Here is a 16,804-nt window from a genome sequence, read left to right as displayed (position 1 = left end):
CCCTCGTCCTCCTTCTCTTCCCATGGCTTTTCTGATCCTTCCGCTGCCCAGACGCGGCTCACAGCCTCCTGATGGGCTGGCACCCTAGCCTCCAGAGCCGTGTGCTTAAAGGTGGAGGGTAGAGGCGCATCCCCCCCCAGGCGCTGGTGCTTATGGCAATGGCCGGGGGGCAGAAGTGCAAACTGGGACGTTAGGGGCTGCTGAGGGCTGGTGATGGTGATGGTGAGACCACGCTGCTGGTCTGAGAAGGACTCGGGTGGGGTTGCTGAGCATGGGACAGGACAGCTGTGTTCAAAGGCTCGTTCCCTCAGCAGATGCTGGGGCCCCTGGGGAGGCACGTCCACAGCCCCTCGGGACCATCGGGTAAACCCGCAGGCACACACCAGCTGTGGGGTAACCCGGTGACCTGTGTCAGGAGGGCCGGGCAGTCATACAAAGGTCCACCAGACTTCTGGAGCGGTGCAGATGCCCCTGTGTGGGGAGCTTGAGGGATCCGGAAGCCAGGCCCCCACCAGGGGAAACAGGCAGATCCATGCCGGGCAGCTCAGGGCTCTTCGGCGGCTACATCTGGTGGGGGCTCCGGGTCCCACCTCCCTGCTGCTCGCTCTCAGCCCCGGCCTTTCTCCTGAGAAGACCCTGCCCGGCGTCTGCTCTTGGAGGGCCTGCACGGTTGCTTTAAAAGCCTGAAAGCAGCTGGCCAGCTGGAGAAGGGGAAGGCCTGTCCACCCACGAGAGGACCCGAGGGGTGACACAGGTCACGGCAGGTGTGGGGACACGCACTGAGTAGAAGAGGTGCTGGGGGGTCCGCAGGGCCTGGGAATGGTAGGGGGCGACGGCTCCCGGAGAACTGGCGCCTGGCCGGGCACTCGGGGCAACGCGAGCTCCGCTGGGCCAGAGCCGCCTCGATCCGTATCAGCCTGTAATTATCACGCTTGTCATCTGGGCATCAGACGAGTCCGGAAACGTGCTTCTCCTGCTTGACCAGCCAGGAGCCTGAACCTCGGGTCAGGCTCCAGCCTGGGGCCAAGGTGATCGGCAGCTTTGGTTTTCCGACTCGGCCCCTAAATGTATGAGAGGTCCGGCTCACGCTGCCCGTTGGTGAGCTTTGGGCTCACCCTTCAGTCCTGGTAACACATTTAATCCTCTCGCCCACCCCATGAGGTCTACACGGCAGTTGAAACGGACGCACGCTGCCACCAAGCGGCAGGGCTAGGGTTTGAAGCAAGCAGAGGGCCCTGAGGCCACACCCTTCACCCGTCCCCAGCCCCCTCCCTGACACTCCTTGGATGGGCCACACTGGCTTCCCTAGTAGCTCAGCTTGTAAATAAGCTGCCTGCAATGCAGGAGACCAGAGTTTGATCCCTGGGTTGGGAAGATCCCCTGGAGAAGCGAAAGGCTACCCGCTCCACTACTCTTGCCTGGAGAAGTCCATGGACAGAGGAGCCTGGTGGGCTCCAGTCCGTGGGGTCACAAACAGTTGGACATAACCAGGCAACTTTCACTTTTCCACACTGTTTACCTGGCCCCAGCCCCACGCTGGCACTCCCTGGTCCCTTTTCTAAGGGACAGGCCATCCTAGTCGACGCTGAAGGCGGACGTCCCTCCGTGCTCTGCGTGCAGGGCTCCGGTGCAGCCTTGTGCGGAGGCCTCCTGCGCACCAAACCCTGGTGGCGCCCCTGCCATCTGACCGAGGCCTGGTGACTGCGTTAAGAGGCAGGTGGGCAGTGGAGGCAATCGAGGCTCAGCAGGACAGGGCAAATTGCTCAGACCCCCAGGGGACCGCCCCCAGGAGGCAACACACTTAAGCCCGTCATCTGTGCTGTCCCACAGCTGTCTGCCTGGAATGTGGGGGGATGCCTGACGTATAATCGAAACCAGGGTCCCCAGCACTGTCCCGAGTGGCACGCACTCACAGCTGCCCAAAGCTGTCTGGTAGCTATCGAGAGCAAAGACTTCCGTCACTGAGGCCAGCGCCTCGCTGCTCTGCTCTGCCTTGTAAATCAAGACGAGCGGCTCGTGTGAGAAGGCACTTGGCCCTTGCCTTCCCCGGTGCTCTGCTTGCAGCTGCTGTAATTCAGGAGGAGAGAGACACGCTCCAATAAAGAGATCCATAAAGCCGCGGTTTCCGCAGGCAGGGCTGTCGGCTTCGTGGAAATTGTTATTCCTTTAGATGGAAAGGCTGCACGTGGTGCTTTACCCAGCAATCAAACTGTAGTTACAACTCCCAGCAATTTATGGCCGAATGCAGGTAACACACGTGGGGTCGGTGTGCCAGACCCTGCAACGCCGACAGGTGCACGAAGTGCCCTTGTTCAAGGCCGTGCCCTTGGACCAACGCAATGTGGGGAGGACGCGCGGCGTGGTCTGTGTGGACGCTCGGTGTGGGGTGGACACCCCTGCTGCGGAGCTGCAAGCACAGAAGCCCACGCTCTCCGCTTGCTGCCTTTTCCAGAGTGGACGCGGGCCTGCAGCCCCAGCTCAGAGTCAAGGGCGAGTGGGTCCCTTGGCGGTCATCCTCAGTTATCCATCCAAGCAGCGTGTCCGGGGTTTGATGGAGCCCTGGATCCCCCTGAACCAGTTATGACAGACAGCCCACGGAATGAGGCAGCGGGCGCGGGCCCAGCTGGAAAAGCTGGCGTCGGCCGTTCTGTTTCGCGCCTTGGAAGGAAACTGGAGATCAGGAGGGGGTGCTGGGCAGGGGACGAAGGTGATGGCCGGGTCCGCGAGAACGCGCTCAGAGCTGGCTGAGTGGCGCGGATGGTGAGTGCGCTGCCGGCTTTCACAGCCACAGCTGGAGGGCAGGGGGCAGACCCAGCTTCCTGTGGGCACCAGGGACATCAGGAGGGCACATTCCGCACGGACTGCGAGACGTGGGAGGTGCCGGAGCCCTGGGAGGTGCGGCTCCCTGACGTGGGGCAGTTGAGGGCAGAAGGGGCGGAAGACAGAGAAATGGGGCAGCGTGAGTAGAGCAGGGCCGGGTGGGGAGCTCCGGGTGTCAGAGGCCCCGTCACCCCCTCAACCCTTGCCGCACCCAAAGCAGGCCTCAGACTCCTGGCCACACAGACGGGCCGGGCAGACGCAGGGCCCAGAGCCACAGCGGTCACTGGCCCAGCAAGACCCGCGCCCGGGGGTGGGGGCCAGGACAGCCAGGTGGGTGGTCGGTGGGAAGGACTGCCGGCCCCAGCCCTGGGCAGGGCACAGCGGAGGGTGTGGCTGGCCTACCCGGGCAGGTAGGGCCGGCCTGGCAGGGCGGCTGGGGCGGGAGGCAGGGAGGCGTCTGCTCAGTCTGGGGCAAGGCCAGTGCTTTCCCAGCAGCAGGCTTATCGACTGACCCCGGCCGCCGGGAGGAGGCACGGCAGAGGCCTGGAGGTCTGGCGGTGGTGCCGGACAGCCCGCCACCCCCTCAGGCCCAGAGGCCTGCGTCAGACCTGCCTCAGGGGCCCCCAAGGGCGTGACCAGGGAGGTGAGCTCTGTGTGTGTGTGTGTGTGTGTGTGTGTGTGTGTGCGCGCGCGTGCGTGCATGCGCGTGTGTGCGCATGTGGGCACGCCCGCACACCCAGGAGAGAGATGTGTCTAGGCTGGACCCCTGTGCACCCCTGGAGAGAAGCGTCCACACCCTGAGATTCTGAGCTTCACAGTGGTTCTATCCCCAGCCCACCTCCACCCCAGAGGCTGTGCCCCCAGCCAGGCAACCCATGCCCTGGGTGCCACCGGGTGGTCAAAGAGGGCCTCAGCCCGGTCAGGCTGGGCCCAGGTCTGCACCCCTGCCCCAGAGCCACCGGGAAGAGTGGCCCCCCAAGGCAGGCGCCAGGGCTGGCAGTCTGCTCTGGGGCAACGGGCAGGTATGGACAGGCCCTGGGCAGCCACAGGCTCTCCCGGGGACCGAGGCAGCAGGCCTGGGAGGGACTCGGCTGGGCATGGGCAGGAAAGAGGGCGGGATGCAAGGAGAAAGCCTCGTGTGGGTCCCCACGTGTCGCAGGGCAGGGCTGGTTGGCTCGGTGACCGGGCAGCAGAAGGCCACCCACGTGTGCTCGCTGGCGGGACCCTCGCCCAGTCCCCGGCGGCGGCAGCCGAGGCTGCCTTTGGGAGAAGCCAGCAGAGCCTCCTGGGCCCCATGCTGACCAGGGCTGCCCTGCCGCACACGGCCATCATCACCCACAGAAGCCAGGGCCCAGAGAGGCCGCAGCTGGCCGAGGCCGCAGACACTGAGGGGCCTGCAGGCACCCAGGCCTGTCTCTGCCCAGGCTTCTGGCCCAGGGCCCCACCCAGGCAAGGAGCCGGCACCTTGGACAGAGGGAGGCCACGCTTCCAAAGCTGCCCCCACACTAGAGCTGGAAGGCCTCTCAGCCCCTGCCCCGCTGAGGCCCAGACGGAGTGCAGGAGGGGCTTGGGCCCCCCAGGCTGGTGGGCGGCCAGGCCAGGACTCATCCCCCGCAGGCTGCAGAGGTGTCCTGGGGGCCTGACAGGCACCCAGCGCAGGCCGTGCAGGTGTTGGCTGAGCCAGCGGCCGTTCTGCAGGCAGCAGCCACAGCCCAGGGGTGCGTCCTTTCGCCGCCCGTGGGCGCTGTCAGCGAGGGCTTGGGGGGCATCAAAGGACCCTGGCGGGCTGGCCCAGGGCAGGTGGCTCTCAGCACGGGAAGGGCCTGGATGTGAGGCGGGCGGGCGGGGAGAGTCTGCCCCCGCGTGCCCCTGGACATGTCCCCAGGCAGCAAGCCAGCCTAGAAAGGGGCTGGTTCGGCCGGGACGCCTGGAGGGAGGTTCGATGCCCGACCCATGCTGAGCGCCCCAGGCGTCAGGTCCCTGAGGTGAGGGACAGGCGCTGGGAAAAGGGCACTGAGGTCTGTGACAGGACCGTGGCGTCCCAGCCTCCTGCAGCCCGGCCGGGAGCCGCCTGGGGCCCCGTCACCTGTCAGGGGACCCGCAGTCAGGGGCCTCGGCCTCTGGGTGGGCAGGTTTGCCCCGAGACAGGTTCGGTTGGTGTCCAGCCCCAGGAGGGCGAGCAGGCCCAGCCGGACCGGCCACCTCTCCCAAGGAAGTGTGGCTGTGACAGCGGTAGGGCCTCCTTTGGCCAAAGAGTCCCATGGTGGCCGAAGAGTCAGCCTCACCCTGGCCCCTCCCAGGACAGAGATGCTGAAGCCCTTGCCTCCCCAGACCCAGGACCCTTCGCCGGTCGTGTGCGGTTTTGACACAGTTGGTCCTTCCGTCTAAGCTGGAGAAGCCACGCCTCACCCCCCCAGGGCCCCTGATCCTGCTGCACCTGGTGCGTGGCCCTGCTCTGCGGTGTGCGGCCTGGGGCCTGGGGTCTGGGGCCTGGGGCCTGGGGCCTGGGGCCTGGGGCCTGGGGTCTGCGGCCTGGGGCCTGGGGCCTGGGGCCTGGGGCCTGCGGCCTGGGGCCTGGGGCCTGGGGCCTGGGGCCTGCGGCCTGGGGCCTGGGGCCTGGGGCCTGCGGCCTGGGGCCTGGGGCCTGGGGCCTGCGGCCTGGGGCCTGGGGCCTGGGGCCTGGGGTCTGGGGCCTGGGGCCTGGGGTCTGCGGCCTGGGGTCTGGGGCCTGGGGTCTGCGGCCTGGGGCCTGGGGCCTGGGGCCTGGGGCCTGGGGTCTGCGGCCTGGGGCCTGGGGCCTGGGGCCTGGGGTCTGGGGCCTGGGGCCTGGGGTCTGCGGCCTGGGGTCTGGGGCCTGGGGTCTGCGGCCTGGGGCCTGGGGCCTGGGGCCTGGGGTCTGCGGCCTGGGGCCTGGGGCCTGGGGCCTGGGGCCTGGGGCCTGGGGTCTGCGGCCTGGGGCCTGGGGCCTGGGGCCTGCGGCCTGGGGCCTGGGGCCTGGGGCCTGGGGCCTGGGGTCTGCGGCCTGGGGCCTGGGGTCTGGGGCCTGGGGCCTGGGGTCTGCGGCCTGGGGTCTGGGGCCTGGGGTCTGCGGCCTGGGGCCTGGGGCCTGGGGCCTGGGGCCTGGGGTCTGCGGCCTGGGGCCTGGGGTCTGGGGCCTGGGGCCTGCGGCCTGGGGTCTGCGGCCTGGGGTCTGGGGCCTGGGGCCTGGGGCCTGGGGCCTGCGGCCTGGGGCCTGGGGTCTGGGGCCTGGGGCCTGGGGCCTGGGGTCTGCGGCCTGGGGCCTGGGGCCTGGGGCCTGGGGCCTGGGGCCTGGGGTCTGCGGCCTGGGGCCTGGGGTCTGGGGCCTGGGGCCTGCGGCCTGGGGTCTGCGGCCTGGGGCCTGGGGCCTGGGGCCTGGGGCCTGGGGCCTGGGGTCTGGGGCCTGGGGCCTGGGGTCTGGGGCCTGGGGCCTGGGGCCTGGGGTCTGCGGCCTGGGGCCTGGGGCCTGGGGCCTGGGGCCTGGGGTCTGCGGCCTGGGGCCTGGGGCCTGGGGCTCAAGGAAGGAGCAGGTGGGGCAGGGCCTGCCGTCTGCACACAGCACCCCACGGAAGGGCTGGCGGAACCCAGACTCACCTACGCAGGCGAGAAAGCAGAGGTGAAGGGGCCTCCGAGGAGGCCGGGATCCTGGCAGGAGGCAGGGCTGAGGCAGCCGCTGGGGTGACCTAATCAGGCGGGCGCCCAGGCTTATAGCGTGCGGCCACTGTGCGGTGGGCAGGCGGGGCTGGGGGAGAGCTCAGTCCGGCCAGCCGCCTGGAGCAAGCAGCCGGGGGCGGGATAGGGTGTCAGGGGAGGGGCCCGCCCTCCGCGCCGCCCCTCTGCCGGCCCGCCCTCCGCCCAAGGCTGGGGGTGCCACGGGGCTGTGACTGCTCGTGGCCGCCCCTCCCCGGGCCTGGCGTGGCCTCCTGAAGGTAGCCCGGTCCCACCCCCACCGGGGCTGCCCGCTGGGTTCACTGGCCACGTAAACGACCAGCCTGGCTTCCCAAGAGGCCCGGCCGCCCAGGACTAGCCCGGGAGCTTCCTGCCCGAGAGGTAGGTGGAGGGCCCTGTGACCAGGGCCAGAGGGCGGGGTGGAGGCCTCGAGTGCGAGGCCGGGGAGGTGCCTAGCGCCCCAGCAGGTTACAAGAGGCTGCAGAGCAGGCACCCAGGATGGGCGAGCGGTCCTGAGGTGGCCAGGGGCCCCGGCCAAGCAGGACGCCAGATGGTCAGGCAGGCAGGCTGGATGGGTGGGTACCGGGCGCGCCCCTCACCCCGTCTGCTGCTGAGGGCAGGGCCGGTCTGGCTGGCCTCCCAGACCCCGTCCCCGGCGGGCAGGCCCATGGGCGCCCCCCGACTTCCTCTGACGTCTTTGGCTCCTGGACGAGGGCTCCCCGCAAGCCCAGGACACCAGAGGGGGCACCGCCCCAGGTCACGGGCTGGCGGCTGGCGTCTGCGCCCGGGCAGCTGACACCAGGAAGGAGGCCACCTTGGGGCCGGGCCTTGGAGTTGGGTCCCTGCACACGGAGGGCTGCCCAGAGCCCAGGCACACGGGCAGGAGGGTCCGGCTGGCACCCTTGTGGGAGGGCCAGTGGCCGAAGCCCAGCATGGCCGCGCAGCCCGGCACTGCCACCCGCCCATGTCGCCCGCCCACATGCCGCCCGCCCCTGGCACACCTTTGCCCTCTCCACGCCCCATGTGCCGTCCTTCCCTCTGCAGATAACTGACGCCCCCGGGCTCCCGGGCACCCCCTTGGCGTGGACACCGCCGGCCGGGCCTGCAGGGCTGCAGATGGAGCGTGCGGGGAACGGCTCCCAGGGCCCCGGGCCCCTCTTCCTCACCTCGCCGCTGGCCCGCGGCGTCTCAGGCGTCTTCGTGTGGGCAGCTCTGCTGCTCACCGGCCACCAGGTGAGCCTCCCCTCGGTGCCCCCCGGGGACCTGCAGCCCAGCCCCAGGGGGCCTGCTCAGCCTCGGGGCAGACCTGGAGGCCTGGCTGGCTGGAGGAGCACCACCCGGGGGCTCACCACAGCTGCGTGGGGCCGGGGAGGTGGGGGTCAGGGGACGCAGAGAGCCGGGCGGAAGACGGACAGCCTCTGCCCAGCAGTGGGAAGAACTCTGGCTGGACGCCCAGCCCCCCTACCCCGCCCCGGGGCGCTTCGTGAGCCCGTGGGCCCGTTTGCTGAGGTCAGCAGCAGGGTCCCCTTTCACAGCTGAGGAGACTGAGGCTGTGAGAGCCCGGGGGTCTTTCCCAGGCTCGTGTTGCTGGGAAGGGAAGAGTACTCTGCTCCCCGGGGTCAGAGCATGGCTGGAGGGGCCCAGAGCTGGGGAGCCAGGTCGCCCCAGGTGGAAGTGCCGGGCCTGGCAGAGAGATTGAGGGAGTGGCCGGGGTGGGGGTGAGAGGCGGTGCTTGGGGGCAGCGCTGGGCGATAGCAGAGTGGCTCGGGAGCCCAGGACCAGCCCAGGGAGGCATGAGCAGAGGTGGGCGGGAGCGGGCTGCCCGGGCTGGGGGCACTCCCCGGACTTGCGGGGGTTTGGCCCTCACCAGGGGTGCTGAGGAGCCAGAGGAGGCTGCGGGTGGGCACCAAGGGCAGGGTGGCCCTGTAGGATGGCTCGGCTGGCACTGTTGCAGGCGCTGGGCTGGCGGAGTGAGCCTGGGGCAGGGGCAGTCGGGAGGCTGGCTGGCAGGACAGCAGGTGGCCAGAGGCCTCGAGGCAGGGCCGTGGGGGCCGATGTCCCCCCAGTGAGAGTCACCCCCGGGGTGGTGCACGTCTAGGCGTGGCCCCAGATAACCGGTCTAAGGGGGACGAGGCAGCATATGAGGGCGGGCCAGGTGCAGCTGAGAGCGGCAGGAGGAGGCAGCCCCTTCCTGTTGGGGCCATCCAGGAGGCCTTCCTGGAGGAGGCAGTATTTGCCCTGAGTTTTAGCAAGCTGTCCCGGGGCATCTGGACAGGGAGACAGGACAGGTGGGTGGTGCGTTTGCATCACACGGAAGCCAGGCCTTCTTCCTGGTGGCAGCATGGCTTTAGGTTCCCAGGCAGCTGTGCTTTGTGGGACAACGAGCACCTGGGGGGGGCACCCACCATCCTAAGTCCAGGCTGTCCCAGTTCCAGCCACAGTCTGGTCCTTGGCTTGGCCCTCTGTCCAGCCCTGACCTTCCGGGAGCGTGTGTCTGGAGCCCAGCGTCCCAGGGCCCCATGGCCTGGGCAGGGCTGACGGAGAGCCGGTGGGTGGCACTTCCCAGGCCCCCACCGCCCCTCCTCCCCCGACCGCGACGGGGAGTCCCTCACTCTCCATCCAAGGGGACAGAGAGCGACTCAACCCTCACTTTAAAGATGGGGTACTGAAGCCTGAGAGGACAGCAGCTGGCCAAGGCCCGCAGCGGGCAGTGCCTGCCCAGGGGCCCAAGTCTGTCTCCTGATGGCTGGTCAGGCCGTGCCCTTCCCACTGCACCTGCTGGGGAGGGAGCAGCTGATAAGGAGCCTGACTGACGCCAGCCTGCCCCCGCCACCCCGGGCTGTGCCCCCAGAGGCTGGGCTTCTGCGCTCAGCCTGCCCTCTGCCTGCCCCTCCCCCCCCCATGGCTTCCTCCAGGAAGCCTCCCAGGGGTGCTGGGGACCACGGCCAGCTACCTGTTTGCCTGGCTCCCTGTGCTTCTTCCCCTCACTGCTTTTTCATGTCCTCGTAGAAAACAAGGACGATGTGGGAAGGTTACAGGCAATCACGGGGACCACCCCTCTGTCCCTCTCGTCCGGGGACGTCCTCCCTTTGTCTCTGCCCAGCTGCGGCACGCACCTGGGCCCCACTTGCTTTGCCGTCCTGTAGCATTCTCTCGGAGCAGCTCCCCAGGCTGGTGCCCGGGGCTGAGGGTTGCCCTCTGCGAGGCAGTCACGGGCCCACCACCAGGCTCGGTCTCCCATGTCCCTACAACGAACGTCCTTGAACGTGAATCCTGTCTTCGTCTCTGAATAAATCTGTTCCGTGGGCTAAGTCCAGAGGAAGGGTGGGAGGCATCAGCTGTTCTAATGCCCCCATGTCGCCGTGCCACACTGCTCCTCAGGCCAGCACACACGCCCAGCCCTGAGGCGAATGAATGAGCGCACCCATGACTAACCGCGTGCTCCTGCGCTCAGCGTCCGCCCGCGGCAGGGCCCGGGGAGGCTGGCTCTGCCTTCTCCCACTGGCGGGGGCCGGGGGCGGGCAGCGAGCCCAGGCCTGCCTTCTCCGCCCAGATCTACCTGCACCTGCGCGCCTACACGGTGCCCCAGGAGCAGCGGTACATCATCCGCCTGCTGTTCATCGTGCCCGTCTACGCCTTCGACTCTTGGCTCAGCCTCCTCCTCCTGGGGGCCCACCAGCGCTATGTGTACTTCGACTCCGTGCGGGATTGCTATGAAGGTGGGTGCTGCCGGCTCTCCAGGGCCCAGGGAGCGAGTGAGGGGCTCCCAGGGGCTTGCACAGCCCCTGCCAGCCTGAGTCTGGCTTAGTGAGGGCCCCGGCGGGTGGCCAGATCAGGGGTGCTGAGGAGACTCCCAAGGTGGGGTGGGGCTGCAGCTGGGCCACCCGGACCCTGGGAGAGGCTGTGGGCCAGGTCGTGGGGGAGTCAGAGCCACAGGGACCTGCTGTGCCCCCGCCCCCGCCCCGGGGAACGTCCCAAGGCCGGGCTGCGAGCCCCATGAGGAGGGGGTCTGTGTCTCCTGGGCAAGGGAGCCCAGGAGCTCTGTGCAGCCAGCGGGCCTCGTGGGCGGCCCAGGCTCAATGCCCACACCCTGCTTGCAGCCTTCGTCATTTACAGCTTCCTGAGCCTCTGTTTCCAGTACCTGGGGGGCGAAAGCGCCATCATGGCTGAGATCCGCGGAAAGCCCGTCCGGTAAGCTTGTGGCCAGAGCCCGCGGGTCCCCCACCCCCTGCTGGGCAGCCAGGCCACTCTGGGGGTGTCCTCCGGGAACACGCCTCAGGGACTCCTGCACCCCAGGACCAGCTGCTTCCACGGCACCTGCTGCCTTCGGGGCATGACCTACTCCATCGGCTTTCTGCGCTTCTGCAAGCAGGTGAGTGCCTGGGCCCTCCCAGCCAGCCCCCCACGGCCCCTGCGCGACGAGCGGGCTGGGCTGGCTCCTCACCAGTGGCCCCAGCCGCCATCCTCAGCCCTTCCCCGACCCCCAGGCCACGCTGCAGTTCTGCGTCGTGAAGCCCGTCATGGCCTTGGTCACCATCGTCCTGCAGGCATTCGGCAAATACCACGACGGGGACTTCAAGTGAGGCCCGGCTGGCATGCGGGCATGGCGGGGAGGGGGCACCCTGGGGGGCCGGAGAGGGAGGCAGGGCTCAGCGCAGGGGGAAGGGCCGGGGGCAAAGCTGTGGCAAACAGACCCTTGTCATAGGTGAGCCCTGGGGACCCCAGCGCCTCGAGGCCACGACCCCACGGCCCCCGGGCAGCCAGGACGGAGTTAAGGGCACCCAGTGAGCCAAGCTCCGCCCTCGCACGTGCCCCTGGGCCAGGGCCACAGGCACATCCCACACGCATGCGCACTCCTGCACATTTACCACACGCATGCACACTCCTGCTCACATTCCACACATATGCGCACTGCTGCACATATACCACGCATGCGCACTCCTGCTCACATTCCACACGCAGGCGCACTGCTGCATATATCCATAGTCATGCGCAGTTCTGCTCACACCCACACGCATGCGCACTCCTGCTCACATCCACACGCATGCGCACTCCTGCATCTATCCATATTCATGCGCACTCATGCTCACATCCCACACGCATGTGCACTCCTGCACATATACCACACGCATGCGCACTCCTGCTCACGTGCACACATGCTCACACATGCACATGTGCAGACACACGCTCTCACAGAGGAGCGCACACATAAGGCACACGTGTGCGTGTGTGCACGCTCACACGGTCACATGCACACCAAGGCCTTGCACAGGGCTGTTCCCATTGCGGAGGTTGGGGAGGGGCAGTGGGTCTCCTGTCTGGAGGGGGCGGGGTCTGCAGACCAGCGGCCGCCAGCTCCTCGGCCTCCCACCCTGGGTGCCCCGTGCGGCCCTGGAGGGGGGCCCAGGTCTGAGTCTCTGCGGTGCCCAGGCTGGGGGCTCAGGCCAGTGGCACAGCGGGTAGGGTGCGGTGGGCACTGGGCTGTGGCCGCCCTGACGGGCTCCCGCCCTGGCCCGCAGCGCCCGCAGCGGCTACCTGTACGTTACCCTCGTCTACAACGCGTCGGTCAGCCTGGCGCTGTACGCCCTGTTCCTCTTCTACTCCGCCACCAGAGAGCTGCTGCAGCCCTTCGAGCCCGTCCTCAAGTTCCTCACCATCAAGGCCGTCATCTTCCTCTCTTTCTGGCAGGGTGGGTGGGCACGTCCCTAGTGCCCCCAGGCCCAGCCCCACGCCCAGCTGCAGCCCCAGTCAGCAGATGGCCCTCTCAGCAGGGGAGACAGCGAGGACCCCAGCAGATGGGGCCTGATGTGGGGAGACAGGACGCCCAGAGGGGTGCTGGAGCCCTGTGCCCACCAGCCCCTGGGCACTTCTGGTCTCCACTTCTCAGAGGACAGTGAGCAGCTGGGGCCAGGGGGAGAGCAAGACAGGCCCTTGGGGATTCTTGATGCCCACTGTGCCAAGGACCCAGCACTGGAGGCGCCCAGCCCCCCTGAACTGAGCTCAGACCCTGCAGACCCCTACCATGCTCACGCAGCCCCAGCTGGGTGGGGGGCTCTTGGCTGGGGTCGGCGCCCGTCCAGCCTCCTGTCCGGAGCAGCTGACTGAGCGGCCGTCACCACCCCCCAGGGCTGCTGCTGGCCATCCTGGAGAGGTGTGGGGCCATCCCCGAGGTCCAGGTCATCGACGGGAGCACGGTGGGCGCCGGCACGGTGGCCGCTGGCTACCAGAACTTCATCATCTGCATCGAGATGCTCTTTGCTTCCGTCGCCCTGCGCTACGCCTTCACCTGCCAGGTGTACTCGGAGAAGACAGAGAGCTCGCCAGGTATGCAGGGCCCGCAGCCCGGGTGAGGGGCGCCTGGACCGTCTCGAGGGCAGGGATGCTGAGGGGGCCCTTGGCAGCCCCCAAGCCACGCCTCTGTTCCCCATCTCACCCTGGTGGGCAGGGAGACGGCCCCAAGGAGGGAACGAGCCCCCAGCAGTGTGTCACCTCCACACAGTCCCAGGGAGGAGACCAGGGGCAGGATGAGCTGAGTGAGACGGCGGGACCCGGCGTTTGGGCCCAGGGTCCCTGTAGTGATAGACAGTTCCTGCCCCCTGGGCCTAAGGGGTCCCCACCAGCACTCCCAGCCGCTCAGACAGGCCTGGCAGGAGAGCCGGGGGGCTGGCTGGCACTGGTGCCCCTAGAGAAAGGCCCATGTGGGTAGGGATGGGCCTCGGCCTGGACTGGTCAGCCTGGAGCGGTGAGGAGGTGAAGGGGTCACCCCAAGATGGAGATAAGGTGGGGGCCAACCCAAGGCAACCTGGCAGAGGGTCTGGGCTGGGAGCGCCCCAAGGCTGGGCTGAGATCCAGGGGTCCTGGAGTCACCCCTGCTGGCTGACGCAGGACCGGGACATGCAGAAGAGAGGCCTCAGCCCTGGGCAGTGCGCAGGCTGGCAGGGAGGAAGCCAGGTCCTGGGGACTGGGAGCACGAGGGGCGGGGTGGTGCGTGCCCAGGGAGCGTGCAGCCCACCCGCCGCCCACCCCTAGCCCCCTCAGCACCCATGCAGAGCATCTCCAGTGGCCTCAAGGAGACCATGAGCCCGCAGGACATCGTGCAGGATGCCATCCACAACTTCTCCCCCGCCTACCAGAAGTACACGCAGCAGGCCACGCAGGAGGCCCCCCGGCCCGGCCAGGGCAGGGCGCCCTCACCCCGCATGCCCCCCCACAGCCCGGATGGCGGCCCCGGCGGGGGCAGGAAGGGCCGCCACGTGGAGGAGAGGATGCTAATACCCGCGGAGGAGCTGTAGGGAAAGGACAGGGCGCCCCGCCCACCGACCATCTTGCCAAAGGTCAGGCCTCTCCTGGGAGCCTCCTGCCCACCCACCTGTGGCTGGTGAAGCGGGTCACCTGGTAGCCCTGCCAGGCGCCCAGAGGCTGCTCCCTCACCCAGTGGGCCCGCAGCCCCAGAAGAGGGCACTCACGCCTCTCTGGTGACCCCAGGGACCTGCCAGGCTCCCCCGGCCTGCAGCTCAGGTGACCTCCCCGTATAGACAGACCCCGGGCGGGGCAGCGGTGGGGAAGGACGCTGGGCGGCTGGGAGCTGCGGGCCACACGGGAGGGCTCCACGCGGGCTGCGGGAGGCGGGGCAGGCTGTGGAGGGAGGGGCTGCGGTGCAAGCCCCCAGGTCAGCCGGCCTGCCAGGCGCAGGGTGTGCTGGCTGTGGGTCGGAGGGCGGCAGGGCCCCCAGCGGAGAGCACAGGGTCTCCTGGTGAGCTGCATGTGTTTATACATAAACAGCCGGGGTTTCCAGTGCCTCCAGCGGCCTGTGTCCCTGCAGGGTCAGCACTCCCGACGGACGGATCGCAGGGCGGGGGGGGGGACAGATGACACCACCGTCCTAAGTCTGGGTGCTGCGGGGAGGGTCTTATCCACCGTGGGGCGACCGGCCACGGTCACAGCTCGAGTGGGCGGGCGAGGGGCTTGGACCTGAGATGTGGCGGCCTGCCCCTCACGGGCCCTGAGATCCAGAGCCTCCGCTCTCCTTGTTTGAGGCCCTGTACTGCCCCGCCTGGGATGGGTTGAGGAGGCTGGGTGTGCAGAGCCCAGAGGCCAAAGACGGAAATGGTTCCTGGAGCCGTCTCCCCATCCTCTCCCCTGCCCTGTGCCAGGCTGGCATGCCGGGGGAGCCTGGGACCCGGGAGGGGGAACAGGAGGGGGGAAGTGAGGGCGGGCCCCAGGCATAGGGGGTCAGCACGTGGGGATGGGGCGGCAGCCACCCGGGAGGCTGAGTCAGTCCAGTGTTGTCTGGGGGAAGGAGGGCGGGGGCAGTGGCCCGGCTGGGTGGGCAGGAAGGCCCAGGCACCACCCAGCCGCGACGCCCCCGTCTCCCAGTCACTGGTCCTCACCTCACCAGGCAAAGAGCGAATGGCCAAGGGGCTCGGGGAGGCTCAGCCAGGCAGGAACGGCCTGCGGTGTCTGGGCCAGAGCGTCACCCCTGGGCCTGGGGACACGGGGCTCAAGGCCAGCAGCCTCTCCCAGGGCCCAGCCTGCCTGCCTGCCTGATAAGACAGGCTGGCCTCCTCCCTGCCACCCCCTGAGAAGTTCCCACCTGCCCTATCGCCCTCTGCGGCTGTCAGACTAGCTCGGGGAGGCCCCTCGTCTGTCAGCTGGTATGGGAGCAGCCACGGGGCTCCCCAGAGACGTGCCGGCCTAGAAGCGAGGTTTTCTGGAGGCTACAGGACAGGCACCTGACGCCCAGGCTCCGTGGTGAGCCAGGGGCGCGGCGGCCTGGAGGCCCCTGTCCGCATGGACCCCCGTGCGGCGTGAGTTGCCCAAAGCTGTGCAGCCAGAGGGCCCGTGGGCCAGGCCTTCTCCTGGAGACCCCCAGGTGGTGGGGTCCTAGGGGAGCACCTGTTGTGTGTGTGTGGCTCTCACAGACACCCACACGCTACAGACGCTACCGAGAAGCAGCAGGCCGGGGCTGGGGTCCAGCTGACGGAAGGCGGGGGGAGCTGCGTGCCCGTCCCCACACCTGACTCCATGGAAGGGCGCTCAGGGCACGCAGGAGGAGCCGGCAGAGGCCAGGCATGGACTCTCGCGGAGCGGCTGGCGCGGAAGCAGAGTCCCTGGGTTACCAGGTGCCGCCGGGTCAGCTCAGGCAGGGGTGGGCGGGAGGGCCCCCAGCGGTCAGAAACGCCGAGGAACAGCTGCCCTGCAAGCCTCTCTTCAGAGGCTGAGTGCTGACCTGCCCGACCCTCGGCAGGTCCGTGGGGCGTGGAAGGGGCGGCATCTGAGGACGGGTGCCCCACCCCAACAGGCCCAGCTGCACTGGCTTTCAGGGGAGCCTGCCTTCTTGTTTTCCCCCACACCCCAGACAGACCCCAGCTCTGCCGCCTCCTGTGGGCTCACTGGAGCCCCAGCCAAGACAGCCGAGCGGGCGTCCGCGACGGGGTCTCCCCGGCAGGGCAGTGGGGTCCCAGGGAGCCCACCCACCGCCGCCTGACCCCCGCCCCACGCAGCCCGGGCCGGCCACCCCCGGCAGCTCTGCTGCTGACCCGGCCCCGGGGGGCGTGGTCACGGCGCTGAGTGCCCGCAGCCCCCTCAGTCTGGGGAAGGACGGACAGACGGCTGTCCCTGAGCGGTAGCCACGCGGCGAGACGCCGTGAAACCAGAAAACTCTTTATTGAAAGGTACAAAAGCGTCACAGCAGAGATGTACAGCAATAAGTTAGGCGTGGCCGGCCGGGCGGGCCGCTTCGCACCTCGGGGCCACGACATAGGGTCTCTTCTCAATAATTTATATCATGATGAAAGCAGCACAAAAATAAATACTGAAATGAAACTGCTGAGTGGCCGGCGGTGTGGGAGACGGGTGTGGAGCTGACGCGCAGGGCCCTGCCGCCCGGGAGTGGGGGGACGGGCCTGTCTTCTTAAATAAAAAAACCATATATTAAAACTGTGACAATGAAACTCCAACGCTCTGAAAGGAGGAGGGGCACACGGGTCTCCCAGGCCTGGTCCTGGGAAGGGGGCGGCCCGGTGGGCAGCACTGGGCGGTGGGTGGCCGACTTGAGGCCAGGCGTGGGAGGGGGTCCCCCCCCACCGCCCGCACTGCCAGTCAGCTCTGCTCTATAGAGATTTACAGTATCAAATAGGAAGAAAAGGTACGAAAATCTGAACGATAAAATGTGTATATAATTTTTTATATATATATATACTTTTCTCTCTTTTAAATATCCCCATGGTTCTTATTGATATCCAATGTGGATTACCTACCACGGCTATGGTACGGACAGCTTCTCTACACCCCCGCC

At 68.2% G+C, this 16,804-nt stretch overlaps 1 protein-coding gene across 1 annotated transcript; it reads left to right on the top strand.

Annotated features, from left to right (window-relative positions):
* The first annotated feature begins 2,757 nt into the window (after positions 1–2,757).
* Positions 2,758–13,799, top strand: TMEM184A (transmembrane protein 184A). The gene is made up of 14 exons (XM_068967418.1): positions 2,758–2,959; positions 3,041–3,150; positions 3,774–3,842; positions 4,055–4,228; positions 4,438–4,620; positions 5,192–5,260; positions 7,552–7,740; positions 10,061–10,226; positions 10,608–10,698; positions 10,804–10,879; positions 10,995–11,086; positions 12,027–12,196; positions 12,634–12,831; positions 13,537–13,799. Exons 1-14 carry the CDS (start codon positions 2,758–2,760, stop codon positions 13,797–13,799), a joined length of 2,052 nt encoding a protein of 683 aa, XP_068823519.1.
* The last annotated feature ends 3,005 nt before the right edge of the window (positions 13,800–16,804 follow it).

The sequence above is a fragment of the Capricornis sumatraensis genome, chromosome 3 (genome assembly GCF_032405125.1).
Source record: "Capricornis sumatraensis isolate serow.1 chromosome 3, serow.2, whole genome shotgun sequence".
NCBI lineage: Eukaryota > Metazoa > Chordata > Mammalia > Artiodactyla > Bovidae > Capricornis > Capricornis sumatraensis.
The sequence above is the reverse complement of the archived record's forward strand: the minus strand, read 5'-3'. Positions and strand labels throughout refer to the sequence as shown.